This window comes from Oncorhynchus mykiss, chromosome 18 (assembly GCF_013265735.2).
Source record: "Oncorhynchus mykiss isolate Arlee chromosome 18, USDA_OmykA_1.1, whole genome shotgun sequence".
Taxonomy (NCBI): Eukaryota; Metazoa; Chordata; class Actinopteri; order Salmoniformes; family Salmonidae; genus Oncorhynchus; species Oncorhynchus mykiss.
This window is the reverse complement of record NC_048582.1, coordinates 20,994,180-21,015,547: the sequence shown is the minus strand read 5'-3', so window position 1 is coordinate 21,015,547 and position 21,368 is coordinate 20,994,180. Positions and strand designations below refer to the sequence as shown.

Sequence of the window (21,368 nt, the reverse complement as noted above, 5' to 3'; positions counted from 1 at the left end):
AGCTATATATATATTAGTTGGAAATTTGACAAAAGGCAGTGATGTCGCCAGTATTCAAATGCAAACCAGTCATTTTTACAGCAGGGTTCCCAAACTGGCCGCCTGCAGAACACCAAGTTCTCTCAGCATATACAGTACCAGTCAAAAAGTTTGAACACACCTACTCATTCAAGGGTTTTTCTTTATTTTTCCTATTTTCTACATTGTAGAATAATAGGGAAGACATCTAAACTATGAAATATCACATATGGAATCATGTAGTAACCAAAAAAAGTGTAGATTTTGACTTGTTTTAAGGACATTACATCAAGGTTGGATCAGCCTGTAGTGTGGTTTTCCACTTTAATTTTGAGTGTGACTCCAAATTCAGACCTCCATGGGTTGATAAATGTAGTAACCAAAAAAAGTGTAGATTTTAGATTCTAGCCACCCTTTGCCTGGATGAACATTTTGGACACTCTTGGCATTCTCTCAACCACCTTCACCTGGAATGCTTTTCCAACAGTCTTGAAGGAGTTCCCACATACTCTGAGAACTTGTTGACTGCTTTTCCTTCACCCTGCGGTCCAACTCATCCCAAACCATCTCAATTGGGTTGAGGTTGGGTGACTGTGGAAGCCAGGTCATCTGATGCAGCACTCCATCACTCTCCTTCTTGGTCAAATAGCGCTTACACAGCCTGGAAGTGTGTTGCGTCATTGTCCTGTTGAAAAACATGATAGTCCCACTAAGCACAACCAGATGGAATGGTGTATCGCTGCAGAATGCTGTGGTAGCCATGCTGGTTAAGTGTGCCTTGAATTCTAAATAAATCAGTCACCAGCAAAGCACCATCACACCTCCTCCATGCTTCACTGTGGGAACCACACATGCGGACATCATCCGTTCACCTACTCTGCGTTTCACGAAGACACGTTGGTTGGAACCAAAAATCTAAAATTTGGATTCATCAGACATATTTCCACCGGTCTAATGTCCATTGCTTGTGTTTCTTGGCCCATGCAAGTCTCTTCTTATTGTCCTTTAGTAGTAGTTTCTTTACAGCAATTCGACCATGAAGGCCTGATTCACAGTCTCCTCTGAACAGTTGATGTTGAGATGTCTGTTATTTGAACTCTGAAGCATTTATTTGGGCTACAATTTCTGAGGCTGGTAACTCTAATGAACTTATTCTCTGCAGCAGAGATAACGCTGGGTCTTCCTTTCCTGTGGCGGTCCTCATGAAAGCCAGTTTCATCATAGCACTTGATGGAAAGAAGGAAATAAATTCCACAAATTAACTTTTAACAAGCCACACCTGTTCATTGAAATGCATCCCAGGTGACTACCCCATGAAGCTGGTCGAGAGAATTCCAAGAGTGTGCAAAGCTGTCATCAAGGCAAAGGGTGGCTAATTTGAAGAATCTGAAATATAAAAACACTTTTTTAGTTACTACATGGTTCCATCTGTTATTTCATAGCTTTGATGTCTTCACTATTATTCTACAATGTAGAACATTTGAAAAATAATGAAAAACCTTTGAATGAGTAAGTGTGTCCAAACTTTTGACTGGTACTATATATCATTTTTGTTGGACATAAGACTATAAAAAACACTGGGACGTGTGTGATTTTTTAAAACTTGGAAATCGGTTCCAACGTATTCCCACACATTAAAGAAAGATACATGTGATCGTATACAAATGTAAGGAAGGTTTGAAATGATTGTTTTAGTCAAATATTCGATCTTTGGGCTTCTTGTCGTCAATTCATCTAAAAATAATTGACCCTCTGCCCAAGAAAAAACATTGTCCTGTTCCTGTGTCTTGCATTAAAACATGAACCAACCTGAAACTATCAATACGGTCTTAAAATGTATGTTTGTGTGTTGAAATAAAGCTGGCCATTTTAAACCTACGTTGAAGTAATGTGCTCCATCTGTGGAGTGCGTATGGTCTTCCACTGACCACTGTACTGTCGGTCAACTGTAGGCCAAATACACTGCTATCCTAATTTGTGTGCCCCTCCTTGGAGTGTAGGGTGAAGTTGCTCCTAGACGGTGATCTTGGGTCAGTTTTTTATTTCCCCCACTAATGGTTAAGCTTACGATTGGGGGAGGGGATCCTAGATTTGTACCTAGGGGAAACTTCACCCCGGAGCTACCCTTGGTCTTTAATCAATGGTTTTGGACTACCATTTTAGGAAATGTACAATGCTACATTTTCCCACCAGGTGGACTCAGCATCTCACAAAACTCTACAAGGGACAACCTTGGGGTGTTGCCTATCACTGTGGTTGAGGGTGAGCACTGGGGGCGCGTTCAGCGGGATGCAACATTTTGGAACGTTCGGATAGCCCATTTCTATGTAGAACAAACACGCCTCTCTGATACATAGAATAAGGAATCACATCAGCTATATAAATGGGCATTTCTATCTGCAACATTCTACAATGTTTGGCAACTGAACTGTTCAGAGCACATTTGTCATTCATCTCATTGCATGTGTGTTTAACAGGAAGTCCAAACTTGTAAGAAAGAGACAGATGAGCAGCTCTTTCACGATAATAAAAAATATCGGTTTTTACTAGAGAAGGTTACAAAAATCATCACTATACAGGAATCATAACTATTTGAAACTTTTTAAAAAGAAAAGCAATGATGAAACGACTACAGGGACCAATGTCATCCAAGGTACAATGGATATCTTAAAAAAAAAAAGAGAGTTGAGTGGGGGCAAACGCTGCCTACCATAGTTGTCAGTACAATTGACGACACATCACCTGAAAAACTGCAAAGACAGTCATGTCGCCTTCATGCAATAACGAGGAAACGACAACACACCCTGACTGACACGCATCTTATATGAAACGGCACATGCCCTTGCCTACATCAACCTGGTGGCAAAGCACACTGTATTATATCAAACATAACACACATGGGAATATAGTCCTTTTTTCAGTATTTAGACGTTTGCACACGTGGACAATACCGACATGCCTTTTCATATGAAAGTTAAAAGAATCATCGTTTCACTGCTGCGAGGAAGATCACCCGAGAGCTTTGGGACTGTAAGGTTCTTTCTGCAAAAAGATGATTCTGAGGTAATTGGTTTTACTGTTTCGAGCCCTAGTTGTTTTGAACGGTGTCAGCCATTTTACCTTGAATTCTTTTGAACTTAACATGAATTGGGGTATTTAGAGTATGGTGTATGTGGGTAGAGAACATCGAACAGAACAAGGCTATGTCACTAACTCAATTTAGACTAAAATGCAGATAGAACCTTATAGTCCCGGAGCACTTGAACTAGTCAGTGATCATTATTATAGAATCGGTTGTGATAATAAATGATATTGAAAAAAAAAAAAAAGAACATTCCTGACTTGTTATATTGTAAACATCCAAATGGTATCTGTCCATATAACAGGCCTAAAAATATGAGATGAGTCACTTACATTTGGCTTGCCACAGTAAAATAATCACAAATAAAGTTCGTCATTACTTTAGCACAGGGAAAGATTCAGCAGTCTAAAACTGATTTTTTTTTTAAAACATTGAAAACCATTTGGTACATTTTTTTCCTCCACATTTCAAAATGTACACAATACAAGCACCACCGCCATCATGACTCTGTACTTGCTTCCTTCTCACAACATACCGTTTTAAAAGATGTCACATTACTATTATATTTAATGAAGAACTAGTAATAGGATGCTAAACATATACTCCAAAAGGAAACATTTACATATTGGTAATCAAAAGGTAAAATAGCATGGTAAAACATTGACCGTGCTCTCCACATTCAGGAGATGTCAGTCAATGGAACTTCCTTTGGGGCGGTCCGTATATTTACAGGTGAACTTCACCCCTTTAAAGGGTGGACTTGTCTGGAGGAAAGCGAACGTATGATTCCCTTCACAGTTGTGTACAATGAACAAACATTGGGACTTTTGCTAAGTTCACTTCAGCTGTGGCCTTGCCTTGTAACAAGCACGTGCTTAAGCAGTAAGGTGTTTGCCTGGTCCCAGATCTATTTGTGCTGTCTTGCCAACTCCTATGGTCATTATCATGCCAAACATAGGAGCGATACAGCACAAACAGATCTGGGACCAGTCTAGTGGAGTTTTTAATTTAGGTTTAGTACCTGAGGTATATATAATGTATCACTTACAAACAGAACAAGGCAATCTGACCTTGAGTGTTGGTTTGTCCTGTGGGTTTAGAAGCAAGGCTGTTTCCAGAGAAAACCTGCCATGCAGAGGGCTAGGTGGAGGTTCACTAGCCTGGTCCCAGATCAGTCTGTGCCGTCTTGCCAATTCCTATGGTCATAATGACACGACAATGACCATAGGAGTTGGCAAGACAGCACAAACAGATCTGGGACCAGGCCAGAGGTTCATCTGAAGGTCAAAGCATTGCGTTAGCACTGCAGACAGCTGCTGACAGAACTGCTGCTTTGGGCCAACAGTCACATTAGTGCATGTGTCCAATCCAGTTAGGGTACAGCACACGTTTTTCTCCTCAGGCCAAAATGAAGAATTACTCAACAGAAGTAGCTGGATGTCAATAAAGGAATGGGAAAGTTAACGTAATAGTAGGAATATTTTCTAAGAGAGGCACCCTGAGATGCTGTGTATGTAATGTATTCATGTTTTTTTTTTTATTCTACTTTACTTTTTTCTATTTTTAAATAGTGCAACGTATCAAGCATTTCCATTTTTTTAAAAAGCAAAAAACTAAATCAGGTAAAACAGGGTTGTGATAAAATACCAGAGATAAGAGAAGACCAGTTGAATATAATAATAGTAAACCTGTCATACTTCGTAGTATAAAAAAAAAAACATTCATACATACACATTCACACAATATATTCATATATATAAAACACCAAAAAACAGGACATTTTGTGGCACGCTTCCTCAGGAGTTGTGCAGACAGTGACTTTGTTGTTAGGCGGTTATTAGGAGCTGGGTTAGTGCTGTGCTGTGATTGGCTCAGAGCAGTTAGGCTATGGCAGCAGGGTTGCACTCAATAACGGTCCAATCGAGAGCAAACGTTCGCAAACAGGAAGAGGTACCACCTAACCTGAGCTCATCCAATAGGAACTTTTATATACCTGTTCCGTTTGAAAACGTTTGCTCCCATTTGGACAAAGGACCTGATTCAGAGGTGAGAAAAGTGTGCGCAACTCAGACTTGTCCATTGATGTCAATGGAAGACATGGGCTGCATTTTATATACACAGGCAGTCCAATTCTGATATTTTCTTCACTAATTGGTCTTTTAACCAATCAGATAAGTTCTGAAAAAGAATTGATGTGAAAAGATATGATTGGTCGAAAGACCAATTAGAGGGGAAACAAATCAGAATTGGGCTCCCTGTGTAAATGTAGCCAAAGTGTGACAATTTGAGTTGAGCGCACATATCTCAAGTCAGAACACCGCCCATAGTGAAGGAGACCCAGGTGTTGGTTTTACCCAGAAGGGGGTTGGAGGTTAGGTGTGAGGAAGTGTGGTTGGCCGGTTCTTATGAGTAAGAGGAGTTGAGACCCTCCTTGGAGCCACCCTCCTCCGCGTCGTCGTCCTTTGTCTTGATGTCCTGGTACTCGTTCTGGTTGCAGGAGCTCCTCAGGTAGGCCCAGTTCGCCGACAGGATCATCAGATAGTGGATCTGTGGAGAGAGAGAGAGGAGGGGGGGGGGGGGGGGGGGGGGGGGGGGGGGGGGGGGCAGAGAGAGAGAGGAGGAGGGAGAAAGGGAGAACAGAAAGAAAGAGGGAGGGAGGGAGGGAAAGGAAAGTGCATAGGGTGGTGGCCAGTGAGAGGGTTAGTTAGCCAAAGCAAGCTACATGAGTAGAAGCTGCATGTCATGTTGACCAGTCTACCAGATGTCAAATGCGACACATTAGCATTGCTACTGTACAATGTCAGTATTCTTTTGGTTAGGTTGGCTAGGTTAGTATTAGTCAATTACAGTGGGGATTCATTTTCTCCAAACAGTCACTATCCTAAAAAGAGAGGACAATGGTCTTGGTTTTTCTTCACATATTATGTTTATTTTGCATAAACTAAAAAAGGCACAACGTCTTCCATAACAAATATCACAAAGAGGCACAAGCCTAAACAAGCTAAAAAAAGACTTAACTTCAAGCTAGACAGTTGGCACTTGGGGGAAAGATATTCAAGTGTCGTTGGAAAGAACTATATCCTTCGATTGGAATAACTACAGAATATTACAGTAATCTGAAGCTAGATACAGCAACACAAATATTCCCTTCTTACACTGGCGCCGTCCCTTTTGTATGGATGAACTATCCATCCTCAATGCTCTGTGCCTGCTCTACTCGAATGAACTGGTCAACCTCACCATAGCCTTGACTAGTGGTCCCACATGGTACTGTACTGGATCAGTGCTTCTAGGTACATATCCTGTCTGGAGAGAGATTGTGAGGGACCTCAGCCATGTTGGCTAATCAATGCACTCGCTAGTCCCCTCAGTGTGGTTCAAAAGGTGTGTGTGGCAATAGGCTTGGACGCAAAGGCACATAGATCTATCTGTATTACGTTGACAGTAGTGTACGTTTCTCTATACGCTACAGTACATACTCCCCTCCCCACCATTCGGTCTTTCTTTCTCTCCATCTTTCTTCCTTCCTTTAAACCGTCTTTCTATTTTTTGCTCCCTCTGCTTTCTACCATTTCTCTCATTCTCTCGCTCGCTAATATGACTCGGAGAACTTTGTGGAGCGGCGGCCGCCGTGGCTCATAAACTTGAGAACAGCATAGTTATACGTGGTGGCCATCATGTAGATCAGCTGGGAGGGAGAGACGAGAAGACAGACTGGGGTGAGAAACAAAGTCAATGACCAGGAGGCCTTTGGGAGGCCGTTGCTATTATTGGGTGGCATCTGGCTAGATTTATGCAGTACTGTACCGTCACATTGCTTCACATTGCATACATCTACAAACAAAGTGAGATTGCTACGGCGCGCACAATTTCAGATGGCCGTCTACGTGCTGAATCTTCTCACACCCACTAATGAGCAATCCAAGTTTGGTGGAGTAGCTGAAAGGCATTAAGCCCTGTTGCCTCAGTGGAGAGCATGGCCTCATGACCCCATTACTGATTCCAACTGAGTTCAACTAGCCATCACATAATGACAACCACACCGATTGGATAAAACAGCTTAATTATTTGTAACAAAAACAAATCATTAGCTCTACCTACGAAGACTTAAACACCCTATAGAAGTCTTATTCTATCATCTCTGGTGCAAAATACCGTGTGGACAGAGTCTCTTTTGAGGCATTCCTCTCTTTTGGCCACAAAGCAAATGTGGCCCATGCCAGTGTGTGTCCAGCCAGAAGCTATAGGGCAGACTTACACCCTCAGGAAAACTGAGTCAGAACCATGAAGCGTGGAGGAGGGATTACCATGGCAACAGATCAGCGTGCCATGGCAACTCATGCAAATGATTCAAACATGGGGAATTCGGGATATAGGGCATCCAAAGCTTACCAATGCAATGAGGGTGGCGCCTGCCCCAGCGCACGCAACAATGTACAGGTGGAAAGACAGGTAGAACTGGAAAACATGGAGACCGATCTCTGGTTAGTGATGATACGTTCTTTGATTGACACTCATAAAACATGTCCTTTCCACAATCAGCCTCTGTATAATTGCAGTACAGTGATGAAGAATGTTCTATTTTTGCGCTTTTAACAAACGTATATAAAAAAAAAATTATAATAATAAGTAGTGAATAGGAAGGTTTATATGATATTCCTATTATATGAGGTTCATATGATGTGCGTAAAGATTTACAGGAGGAGGAGGGGGTTGCCGTTCTCACCTCGCTGGTGCTACAGATGTCTCCTAGTGTAGATCCGCAGGCTTTGCCGGGTGTCGCGTTCCATGGGATAATACCTACACGATCAGGAACAAGAGATATCGGTTTAGGAGCGACAACTGTGGCTTTAAGACAGGCCCCATTCAGGGCAGAGCGGCCAATCACTTCATTTGGTGGGTAAAACCAGTTGAGTTGACGGAATGCGATAGTAAATGTTAACACGTCCTCTCATTCAGATGTATAACTGTTTATACCATCTTGTCATGACCTCCGCCGAGGTCGGTCCCTCTCCTTGTTCGGGCGGCGGACGGTGGTCGACGTCACCGGTCTACGAGCCATCGCTGATCCATCTTTCATTTTCCATTGGTTTTGTCTTCTTTTTTTTTTTCTACACACCTGCTTTTCATTATCCAATTGCATGTTCATGTATTTAAGCCTCTGTTTCCCCCATGTTTGTTGTGAGTGATTATTTCTATGTTCAGTTCGAATCATGATGGCCTGGTTTTCTGACGGGTGCTGTGTTCACCCGTGCGTTATATTTACCCTTGGTTATTGGTCAAGTGTATTTGTTTACCTTGTGCCTTTGAGTAAAGTGCATTGCTCACTCATTTTGCTCTCCTGCGCCTGACTTCATGCACCAGCTACACTCACCTTCTGACACATCTGCCATTAAAGAGGACAGATAATGCACTGCTTCAGGGTGATGGTAACATGATATGGATGTCGATGCAGTAAATGACTTAAACACCTTATAGACATTGACATGTAAAGGTTAAGTGTTGTCAGCACCCGTAGCGAAGGCATAATGTTTATAAGATACAGCCTACCACAGCCAAGTGGACGTATGTCACACTGCATTAGGCTCTTATGCAGGGCTATATCGTGATATGGCGAATCTATATATGGCTCATATACGGACGTGTTGTGCCGGACGCTATAGGCAGAATGGCCGTCACCTGAATATGGGTCACACTCTTAAATAAAAATCAAATATATTTATATAGCCCTTCGTACATCAGCTGATATCTCAAAGTGCTGTACAGAAACCCAGCCTAAAACCCCAAACAGCAAGCAATGCAGGTGTTGAAGCACTTTGGCTAGGAAAAACTCCCTAGAAAGGCCAAAACCTAGGAAGAAATATGTGTGTGTAAACTCATGAACCAGGTTGACATAATCACACGGATCTGTGTGTGTGTGTGTGTGTGTGTGTGTGTGTTACTGAGTGACACTAACCGTACTGCCTGACGTCCACACAGATGGAGTCCGGATCGGTGATGTTGGCGATGGGGGACTTCATGGCAGCACAGGTAGTCCACATGTTGTAGAAGAGGAAGACTGGGATGGCTGAGAAGCCAAAGATCCCCAGGAAGGCCAGGCCCAGGATATATGTAAGGAACACAAACTGATGAAGAGAGAGAGGAGTTAGTGACATCATCATCCTCGTCGTTATCGTCAATCATCACACAAGCATTTCGCAACACCCGCAGTAACATCTGCTAAAAATGTGTACGTGTCTAATAGAATTTGATCATTGCCATTTACCGTCATTGTAATCTACTGCTACACAAAACACTGTACTATGTATAACTATCCCTCAATACAACGTCACCTAATGACCGAGGAGATTTAAACCCAAGCTCGTCATCAACCTCGTCACCATATCGTCATCCACATTACCCTGATACACGACACAGTACCTGGTTAGAAGGGTGGAGACAGTTTCATACGACGTTAGCTTGGCGACACTCGGGAGAATACAACCGTCCTCATAGCAGCCTTAAAGGCTGATGTTACTGGACATCTGCAGCAATTACACTAAACAGGCTGGAGAGGACAAACTGTGCCAGTTACCCTCCAGGGTTTGTGTACAGCTGTATGTGTGTAAATGCATGCACAGCATGTGTGTGGTTGTACGTGTGTGCATGTATTCATGAGTGCAATATTTGTGTGTGTGTGTGTATACATGCATGCGTGACCGTATTTGTGTGTGACCATATGGGTGGGTGGGTGTGTGTGTGTGTGTGTGTGTGTGTATTCATGTCTCACCGTGGCTGTGATGCAGCGGCCACACACGGTGGTCTTGAACTGGCTCTGCAGCTCCTTCTTGACGGCGCTGGTGGTGTAGAAGCCCTCAGCCAGCAGGATGATCCCATAAACAAAGAAGAAGGAGGCAATGCCGTAGATGACGTACTGCATGGTCTGGATCCTGCTCGGACGGATACAGTAAACAATGTGAAAACGGGCACATTCATATTGAATAACCTGGATAAGACTTGTTCAAAGACATATACCTTTACAAACGGTAAAGGTTGACATATAGGTAAAGACATATAGGAGATACATACAGAAATTAAGATCCCTTTCTCTCCCACACACACACTACCACACCACTCCCCCCACCCCACCCCACACACACACACACACACACACACACACAACTTACACGATGGTGAGGGTGGCGTGGTCAGTGGTCATCTGGGAGAAGTGGTTCTCCAGCATGGTCAGTGTGCCGGTCAGCGCCACATGACCACACCCGCAGAACAGAGCCACGCCCGAGAAACAGAGGATGGTGGCCACCAGCGAGGCGTAGGGCACGCCGCCCAGACACTTGATGCAGCATTCGAAGCAACCTGCAGAGGGAGACAGAGCACCTTGCTGAGAAGGAGCAAAGAACTACACAGTTGGTCAACGTTTTTGTTGTTGAGCTACATTAGCCTAGAACTCAGCCTCTTGCTACATTATAATGTAGGCACACATTGCAACTATACTATGTATGTATTTGTCCTGGAGAGCAACGGTCACTGCTTAATTAATCATGAATTAGTGAATTCATAAATGCTAAATGTGATCCGATTTAGCAGCCCATGTCATATCTGACTGAGAAAGGGATTCACTGTATGCTGTAGCCTGAAACCCTTGAGGATTAGCATTCTTGCTAACCTGTGTTGAGTAAACAATGCTTGACAGAAACAACCAACTCACATTTTCAGTAAAGTTGATACAGTAGTCTCATTGTCTCCAACCAAGAGCCACAACATGTCTTCTCTTCATCCATCTCAACCATATTGGAAACATTTTCACTTCATCATTGCAACTTTCCCAGTTAGAATTGACACGCTCAAGCACCCAGGAGTGTTCAATTTGACGTGTGTTCGTTAGTACAAGCTCCCATCTTCCCCAAAAAATAATCCCTTTCCTTTGTCTTCATAGAGAAACCTTTTGACCAATGGCATGAATAATGCACCGTCTAATTCTAAATGAAAACCCTTTTAACCAATGGCATAAATAATGCACGGTCTAATTCTAAATAAATGATTGCTACTTATTGTCAGAGCAGTGGTTTCTGGGCCACAGGCAAACAGACCTGGGCCGTGTTCATTAGGCACCAAACGGGAGAAAACAGACAAACAGGGAGGGACTACCTGAACTTTTTTCATTTTCAGCTTGTTTTCGTTTTCCATTGCAACGCGTTTTTCTACGGTGTGCCATAATGAATACGACCCAGATGTGTGGAACTGCGGCTAGTTCAAATCCTCCCCAGCACACAGAGTAGTCAGATCTCCTACTGGATGTTCATAGAACAAATACAGAACCAATGCTAACCAGTGCTAGCACCATGAGATGCTAGCGTTGACCTTTGACTTCAAGCATTGCTAGACTAGATCCCTGACCAGTCCTCTGTGCACAGCACCCAGTCATACCATCTAAATGGACACTACTAGTTCAACACAGGCAGGATGAGAGAGTTTTGAGGGGTATACTATATTAAATAGTACTGTGTCATGGTGAGTCAATGGTACCCTGATATTTTGCTTTGCCAATGGCAGCTACAAAACTCCACAAAATCAAAACTCTATAGCGTAGCCATGGATTCTATTCTATTCGTTTTGTTTCAAGACCATTCAATCTGACGTGGCATCGGCAGTGCACTGTGATAAGCTCACAAAGAGTTTCGGGCAGGGTTGTAATGAAGGACCATTGTGGGAGGCAGTGGATCGGGTTTGACAGTGTTATGGTTGCTGGTTCCTCAGAGGAGGCAACAGCAGTGTTGTTAGAGGGGAAAAGAGAGAACGAAGGAAAGAAAAATGAGGGGAAAAAAACACATTACATTGAACACAAGTGCTAAGGCTTATGTAACTGCCCCGTTATAAATAGCATTGCAAACGTGGGATGTTACATCGGGGAAGATATCACACTCTTACATGTGCCACTGTTTCCATGACAACCTGCTCCAATTGGCATCTCTCACACTAATTACAGACCGGCAAATATCTCCAGGAGTGTTACGGCTCTTTCTTTCACAGTAATTCCTCCAAATAAACAAATCCATTGTGATTTTATACATTTTCCATTTTGGAGGAGGATGTAGCCATAGTTTATTTGTCGTACTCAATTGATGAGGCTGAAATGAGTGTCGGGACAGAACCCGACTGAAAAGAAGGGGCCTATAGGCTATTCCGTTTCTATAGTGACGGGTGACAGAGTTGACTGTTAATGACATCCACAGGCCAACATCAATGGCATCCCATAATATCAGGCAAAGCATTTAGTCGCCCTCACTAGTGTTGCTTCCAACTGACGATTCACAGGACTATGGACTTCAACATCAACTGGATATCAACAGTTTGCTACAGGCATTGAGATAAGAGTGCTACAGGCATTGAGATAAGAGTGCTACAGGCATTGAGATAAGAGTGCTACAGGCATTAAGATAAGAGTGCTACAGGCATTGAGATAAGAGTGCGACAGACTCTTGTCTGCATGCTAGGCATAATAGTGATACTTCCAGACAGCACTAAGGTTGGCTTATCCAGAAAACACAAGGGGTTAAACCTAAGAGGCAGCTGCTGCTGAGCGAGAAGCTAAGACTCCAAGATGAGGCGTTGGTTGGTTGCATAAGAGTACGGAGACGGAGCGAGCGTTGCATAATGGATCTCTATCCCATTAATGTTAATGAAGTACCAAGGCATGGCATGGATGGCCGTGTAGGGGCCACTAACTACTAACTCCTCCCATCTCTGCGGAAAACCAGGCTAAATGACGGAACGCCAAATGGGTTGGTCGATCTGGAACAACTCGGTCTGGTTCCCCTGACTTGTGCCCCTAGTCAAAAGGACAAATGAAATGGTTTACTTCCATCTCAAAAGACAACCATCCTGGCAGAGCTCAAAAGGGATTGGTCGAAATGGGACAAACAGGTCGGGCCCCCTTCAGTCTTGTGCCCCCTCGTCAAATGGAATGGTCCACTTTCTGCTTTAAACTGTGGGCCTGAACATGCAACATCTGAGAAAAGAACCTGGCTAAACGACCAGAACTCAAAGGGGGTTTGTCAAAATTGGACAAACAGGTCGGGCCCACCTGAGTCTTGTGCCCCCTTGTCAAATGGAATGTTCCACTACTACTCCACTTCCTGCTTTAAACGAGGGGCCTCATCCGGGGCTATGCTGCCTGTGGCAATGCCAGCTGAGCTGACCGTTTATCATCACAGTTAAAGTGCACTAATGGGAAACAGACAGGCATGAGCGGACGGCCTCGGCGGACCAGAATGGAAATCAATGGGGCTATTCATTATAGGCGAATTTAGGTGACAGAGCGAGGTCGAGACCATCTCTCTCACTTTGCCCTGCTTCTCTCTGGGGTGAAATATGAGAACTACAGGGCCCCAATAGAGCTATGGACAGAGACCTCAGACCAGACACAAGGCTATATATCTATATGCCCAATAGAGCTATGGACAGAGACCTCAGAACAGACACAAGGCTATATATCTATATGCCCAATAGAGCTATGGACAGAGACCTCAGAACAGACACAAGGCTATATACAGTGGGGCAAAAAAGTATTTAGTCAGCCACCAATTGTGCATGTTCTCCCACTTAAAAAGATGAGAGAGGCCTGTAATTTTCATCATAGGTACACTTCAACTATGACAGACAAAATGAGAAAAAAAGAAAGAAAATCACATTGTAGGATTTTTTTAATGAATTTATTTGCAAATTATGGTGGAAAATAAGTATTTGGTCAATAACAAAAGTTTATCTCAATACTTTGTTATATACCCTTTGTTGGCAATGACAGAGGTCAAACGTTTTCTGTAAGTCTTCACAAGGTTTTCACACACTGTTGCTGGTATTTTGGCCCATTCCTCCATGCAGATCTCCTCTAGAGCAGTGATGTTTTGGGGCTGTTGCTGGGCAACACGGACTTTCAACTCCCTCCAAAGATTTTCTATGGGGTTGAGATCTGGAGACTGGCTAGGTCACTCCAGGACCTTGAAATGCTTCTTACGAAGCCACTACTTCGTTGCCCGGGCGGTGTGTTTGGGATCATTGTCATGCTGAAAGACCTAGCCACATTTCATCTTCAATGCCCTTGCTGATGGAAGGAGGTTTTCACTCAAAATCTCACGATACATGGCCCCATTCATTCTTTCCTTTACACGGATCAGTCGTCCTGGTCCCTTTGCAGAAAAACAGCCCCAAAGCATGATGTTTCCACCCCCATGCTTCACAGTAGGTATGGTGTTTTTTGGATGCAACTCAGCATTCTTTGTCCTCCAAACACAACGAGTTGAGTTTTTACCAAAAAGTTATATTTTGGTTTCATCTGACCATATGACATTCTCCCAATCTTCTTCTGGATCATCCAAATGCTCTCTAGCAAACTTCAGACGGGCCTGGACACGTACTGGCTTAAGCAGGGGGACACGTCTGGCACTGCAGGATTTGAGTCCCTGGCGGCGTAGTGTGTTACTGATGGTAGGCTTTGTTACTTTGGTCCCAGCTCTCTGCAGGTTATTCACTAGGTCCCCCCGCGTGGTTCTGGGATTTTTGCTCACCGTTCTTGTGATCATTTTGACCGCACGGGGTGAGATCTTGCGTGGAGCCCCAGATCGAGGGAGATTATCAGTGGTCTTGTATGTCTTCCATTTCCTAATAATTGCTCCCACAGTTGATTTCTTCAAACCAAGCTGCTTACCTATTGCAGATTCAGTCTTCCCAGCCTGGTGCAGGTCTACAATTTTGTTTCTGGTGTCCTTTGACAGCTCTTTGGTCTTGGCCTTAGTGGAGTTTGGAGTGTGACTGTTTGAGGTTGTGGACAGGTGTCTTTTATACTGATAACAAGTTCAAACAGGTGCCATTAATACAGGTAACGAGTGGAGGACAGAGGAGCTTCTTAAAGAAGAAGTTACAGGTCTGTGAGAGCCAGAAATCTTGCTTGTTTGTAGGTGAGCAAATACTTATTTTCCACCATAATTTGCAAATAAATTCACAAAAATCCTACAATGTGATTTTCTGGATTTTTTTTCTCATTTTGTCTGTCATAGTTGAAGTACCTATGTACCTATGATGAAAATTACATGCCTTTCATCTTTTTAAGTAGGAGAACTTGCACAATTGGTGGCTGACTAAATACTTTTTTGCCCCACTGTATCTATATGCCCAATAGAACTATGGATAGAGACCTCAGACCAGACACAAGGCTACATATCTATATGCCCAGTAGAGCTATGGACTGAGACCTCAGAACAGACACAAGCCTACATATCTATATGCCCAGGCACTCTGTGTTGTGTTGTGCATAAGAACAGCCCTTGGCCATATACCACACCCCCTCGGGCCTTATTGCTTAAGTATAACGTTTGGTGAAGTATGGGAGCCTACGAGGCTCAGTTGGAGAATTACAATGGCAAAATAGGAAACTGTCTTTCGTTTGTGGCCTATATTTCTGCCAGCAGTGAGAGAATAGCAAGGGCCTCCAAAGGCTCTCGCAAACAACCCCTCTCAGTGGTTCTGCTGTCAAGAAGTTCAGCCTACTGCTTTGTGATGTAAGAGAGGGGGGAGAGACAGAAAATCAGAGAGAAAGCGAATGGGGCAGAGAGAGAAAGTAAGATGAAGAGAGAGGAAGCAAATGGGAGAGAGAGAGAGAGAGAACATGTGAGAGTAAGCAAAGAGCACTTTTTTTGGCCCGGGGGCCAGTGAATAGTGGTTGCCATGGCAGCATGTTACCCACGACCCAGTTGAGCGGAGCCTGTAGCTAGCTGACTACATCCCTCCACAGCTCCTCGCTTCCCTTCCCACGCGTACACAGCAGAAGGACATGAACTCCCCCTCGGGGGTCAGAGCAGAGGGCTCAGGGATGGGGACATGACTCCGAACCTCAACCTGAGCATGGTCTGAACGAGGTAGGGGAGAATGTGCGTGGTCCAAAAGTGGTCTGAACACTCTTGTCAGCCGGTCCCAATTCACTCTCTACCCCTTTCCTTTGGCACGTCAATGCAGATCTATAAGATGGAAGCAATATATCTCCACCACTACACACCTATCCAGAGCCTTCAGATCTGCAAACATGGAAGGGGTAAGGATGGTTAGGGGAGAATTGGGACCAGCTGTGAGAGTACACAAAACCTGTTGTTAGAGCGACGACAGACAGAGAGAACTGCGGCTCTGTGGCTACGCCTCCATTATTCATTAGTCAGGTGATTGGTGATTGGTTTTTATCCTATTTGGAAAATGGGGCATCCACAGCCAGAGGAAAAGCCACTTTAACGTTCATATGTTGATGGGTAAAAAACTAAAGCTCTGAAAAAAAGACACCTATTTAAAATAGCTACTGTACTTGATACTTTTCCAAGGGGATTTTCCTGCTCCAAATTATGAGTCACGTTATGACACACTTAGTAAATGACACCTTTAGTAATATGACACATTACTAAATATTACGAGACATGATGATGAAATGTTACAGTGACACAACTCTACATTGACTCGTTTTAGAGCCTAATAAAGTCGGTTATAAAGACTAGCCTTGTGAATATTTCACCGCCAGTCTGTTCTCTTGCCTCAGGGGCTATTCCAGTTTAGAAACTCCGTATTCATTATAGGACAACTTCCTCTTGCATTGCATTGTGGGAAGACTCCCAACAGAGCTGTGTGGATCACCAAAGAGAGACACATGTCCTTTCTACAGCAGGAAAGAAATGGCTCCTTCAATGAGGCGTCGATGAAAGAGAAACCCCATCTGTTTAAAAAGTGAACAGGTTCGGGGTGGAAAACAGGCACCCGACACGTGTCATGATTAGAGATTCGTTGAATTTTGATAAATGATGACTAATACTTTCAGCATGTTCTGATATTTTAGGCTACTCCGTGTTTCTCATGTAGCAGTATGTTATATCCCTATTCTACAACTGCCAAGCACAACGATATAGACCAAATAAATAGTGAAATCCAACGGTTCTAACGACACGTGACAGCATGTTTCGGGCTATTTCTGTCAGATGTCAAAGGACGGTACAGTTAAGAGGATCACATGTGAAAAGAGCCTCCATCAAACTTCTCTGCCATATCCAGAGAACCTTTCCCACCTGACCCTGATCTGGTCTGCATCCTATAGCCATTTCTTACCCTGGTCCGGCATTAATATGAAGGACGCTAGGCGACAAGGTCCGTCGCATAATTAAGTGTAATGAAGTGTACAGCTTTTAAATCCCCCTCAGCACTCGTCTACGACACTCCTATAATTTGATAGATACTTTATCCCAGCAGTGATCCCTAACCCTGTGCACTTACTGTAGCCTTCGCTCTTTAGCTGTCGGCCTCCCTGCCTGCCTGTCTCTCTGCCTGCATGTCTCTCTGCCTGTCTGTCCCCCTTCCTGCCTGCCTGCCTGTCCACCCCCCATCAGCCAGTGTACTGTTATGGGAAATCTGGGATAAACCTAGCCAGCTGTGCAGGGGACTCCCATCATACACTTATGCACACATTAATATACAACCGTACACAGAGAACTAGCTCTATGCAGTCAGGCACATGTAAATGGCATATAACCAGCTAGCACATTTGGTTTCTTGGAAGTTGTGGGAATGTACGTTTTTGGTTTCTCATTGATTCTGGGAACGAAGCCATACTTTTCCTGACCAGTAAAACTGAGAACATTCAGCCTATTCTGGGAACATACATTTTTACATTGCAGGGAGTTTCTGAGAACAACTTGGTATGGTTACCTGTAACGTTTTCCTGGAAGGTTTTATTAATTAATTTGCTTAGGCATTAATCATTCAAACATTTATTGTTGATTCTGGCACAGCATCAGTGAGATTTGAACTTATGATCTTCTGCTCTCTATCCATGGAATTAGTCCACTGAGCCACCAGGATGGAGCTAGAATGCCATCTTATTTTTCTCAACTCAAAGCTGTTCATTTTAGTTTATTCAAACAGACCCTGTTTCAAAGGAAACAAGCACTCATTAAGATCAGATGTGGCCAATTAGTGGGTGCGGCCAACACACCTGAAAATACTTAACAAGACAGAGGATAGAGAGTTTTGCTAACGCTGAGAATAGAATGTACATCTTTTTAAATCATATTTTTTGGACGTTACTAATGTTTTCTTGCAGTTTTTAATGGAACGTTTTCTTAATGTTCTGAGAACATGACTTTAAATAGAACCATGAGGAAACCTGCAGAAAACATTATGCTAAAGTACTAAAATCCCAACAAAGAACATTGTTTCTTAGCGTTCTTGGAACAATTTGAGAAACCTGCAGGAAACGTTATACTGAAATTCACACCTAAGAAACATATGGTTCTCAGAACATTATGTGCTAGCTGGGTATCCTGCACCATTCCCAGAAACATTGTGGGGAGGTTGTATACAAAATAACCATAGGACAACCACACTCCAAAAGGAACACCTACGTGAAAATGCTGTTCATTGACTACAGCTCAAGTGTTCAACACCATAGTGCATTCCAAGCTCGTGACTAAGATAAGGACCCTATTATTAAACACCTCCCTCTGCAATTGGATACTGGACTTTGACGGGCGGCCCATCCGCCATGCTGAACCTCAACACAGGGGCCCCGCAGGGGTGCGTGCTGAGTCTCCTCCTGTACTCCCTTGTTCACCCACGACTGCGTGGGTCGCACACAACTCCAACAACATCATTAAGTTTGCTGATGACACAACGGGGTGGTAGGCCTGATCACCGAGGACAATTACACAGCCTATAGGGAGGAGGTCAGAAACCTGCCTGGCAGTGTGGTGCCAGAACAACAACATTTCCCTCAACGTCAGCAAGACAAAGGAGCTAATCGTGGACTACAGGAAATGGAGGGCCGAGCACACAAATCTACATGTACATACTAGAGGTCGACCGGTTATGATTTTTCAACGCCGATACCGATTAATAGGCCGATTTTTATATACATATTTGTAATGATGACAGTTACAACAATACTGAATGAACAATGAACACTTTTAATATAATACATCAATAAAATCTATTTAGTCTCAAATAAATAATGAACCATGTTCAATTTGGTTTAAATAATGCAAAAACAAAGTGTTGGAGAAGAAAGTAAAAGTGCAATATGTGCCATGTAAAAAAGCTAACGTTTAAGTTCCTTACTCAGAACATGAGAACATATGAAAGCTGGTGGTTCCTTTCAACAAAAATAAAAAAATAAAAAACATGAGTCTTCAATATTCCCAGGTAAGACGTTTTAGGTTGTAGTTATTATAGGACTATTTCTCTCTATACCATTTGTATTTCATATACCTTTGACTATTGGATGCTCTAATAGGTACTTTAGTTTTGCCAGCCTAATCTCGGGAGTTGATAGGCTTGAAGTCATAAAAGTTGTAAAAGAGCTGCTGGCAAACGCAGTAAAGTGCTGTTTGAATGAATGCTTACGAGCCTGCTGCTGCCTAGCACCGCTCAGTCAGACTGCTCTATCAAATCATAGACCTAATAACACACAGAAATACGAGCCTTAGGTCATTAATATAGTCAAATCCAGAAACTAGCATTTTGAGAAGAAAAAAAACAGAGCGTTTATTCTTTCAGTGAAATACGGAACCGTTCCATATTTTATCTAACGGGTGGCATCCATAAGTCTAAATATGGCTGTTACATTGCACAACCTTCAATGTTATGTCATAAAATTCTGGCAAATTAGTTTGCAACGAGCCAGGCGGCCCAAACTGTTGCATATACCCCGACTCTGCATGCAATGAAACGCAAGAGAAGCGACACAATTTCCCTAGTTTAATATTGCCTGCTAACATGAATTTATTTTAACTAAATATGCAGGTTTAAAAATATATACTTCTGTGTATTGATTTTAAGAAAGGCATTGATGTTTATGGTTAGGTACATTTGTGCAACGATTGTGCTTTTTTCGCAAATGCGCTTTTGTTAAATCATCCTGTGTTTGGCGAAGTTGGCTATCTTTGTTAGGAAGAAATAGTCTTCACACAGTTCGCAACGAGCCAGGTGGCCCAAACTGCTGCATATACCCTGACTCTGTTGCACAGAACACAAGAGAAGTGGCACAATTTCCCTAGTTTAAAGAAATTCATGTTAGCAGGCAATATTAACTAAATATGCAGGTTTAAAAATATATACTTGTGTATTGATTTTAAGAAAGGGGTAGATGATTATGGTTAGGTACACATTGGTGCATTCGCTTTTTTCACGAATGCGCTTGTTAAATCACCTGTTTGGCGAAGTAGGCTGTGATTCAATGATAAATTAACAGGCACCGCATCGATTATATGCAACACAGGACAAGCTAGATATACTAGTAATGTCATCAACCATGTGATTATGTTAAGATGGACCGTTTTTTATAAGATACGTTTAATGCTAGCTATCACCTTACCTTGGCTCCTTGCTGCAATCGCATAACAGGTAGTCAGCCTGCCACGCAGTCTCCTCGTGGAGTGCAATGTAATCGGCCCTGATCGGTGTCCAAAAATGACGATTACCGATTGTTATGAAAACTTGACATTGGCCCTAATTAAAATCGGCCATTCCGATTAATCGGTCGACCTCCAGTACATACTGTATTACCTCAATCAAGTTCCAAGTTTTAATGTCCCATGCACAAGTACAGTGAAATGCCTTTCTTGCTAATTTAATCAAACACCAACTACCTCGTACCCAAGTACACTGTCTCTGTACCGGTACTCCTTGTATGTAGCATAGCATCGTTATTGTGCTATTTTATTGTGTTACTATTTTGTTTTTTGCTATATTTGTGTATCTATTACTTTTATTCTATCAATTTTCATACTTTTTAACTGCGTTGTTGGGTAAGGGCTCGTAAGTAAGCATTTCACGGTATTGTCTACAACTTGTTGTTTTCGGCACGTGACAAATAAATGTAGATAACTTTTTTTTTGTTTTACACACACACACAGTATCATTCCTATGGTGAAACCAGAGGGGTAAGAGTGTGGTCTACCCTTTTCCCTCAATCCTCAAGGTAAAGATTACGGTCCTCTGCTCTGAGACATTACATGAAAGTACGGCTCCATGCATTGTTTGCAGCGGTGTCGCATTAATTCACCAAAATGTAAGTCTGAGTCTCCAGCCAAAGGGTCTGGTACAGTCTGAATCGGGGTGGCAATGGGCTTATGTAACAGACTTAGCTAATGCCCTTTCCATTGCCCCTGTCATGTGATTATGGCCATTCACATGGTCAAATTAAGCATTTACATTTCCACCAATGTCTTCTTCAGGTCAGTCAGTGGAGGGA

The 21,368-nt window shown here is 43.0% G+C and overlaps 1 protein-coding gene across 4 annotated transcripts in view; it reads right to left on the bottom strand.

Moving 5' to 3' along the window:
* Positions 1-2,534: 2,534 nt before the first annotated feature.
* The window catches only part of LOC110495811 (neuronal membrane glycoprotein M6-b), a 32,965-nt gene continuing 14,131 nt past the window's right edge, over positions 2,535-21,368 (bottom strand). For 2 of the 4 annotated variants that reach the window (XM_036952260.1, XM_036952258.1), the window contains exons 2-7: positions 10,267-10,453; positions 9,870-10,029; positions 9,057-9,225; positions 7,827-7,900; positions 7,493-7,558; positions 2,535-5,647 (exon numbers count right to left, since the gene is read on the bottom strand). In XM_036952260.1, coding sequence (XP_036808155.1) covers positions 5,504-5,647; positions 7,493-7,558; positions 7,827-7,900; positions 9,057-9,225; positions 9,870-10,029; positions 10,267-10,453 — 800 coding nt within the window. In that variant the 3' untranslated portion in view covers positions 2,535-5,503. Of the gene's footprint in view, positions 5,648-6,007; positions 6,789-7,492; positions 7,559-7,826; positions 7,901-9,056; positions 9,226-9,869; positions 10,030-10,266; positions 10,454-21,368 lie in introns of those variants that run through there. The other 2 variants (XM_036952261.1, XM_036952259.1) reach the window with 1 other exon arrangement.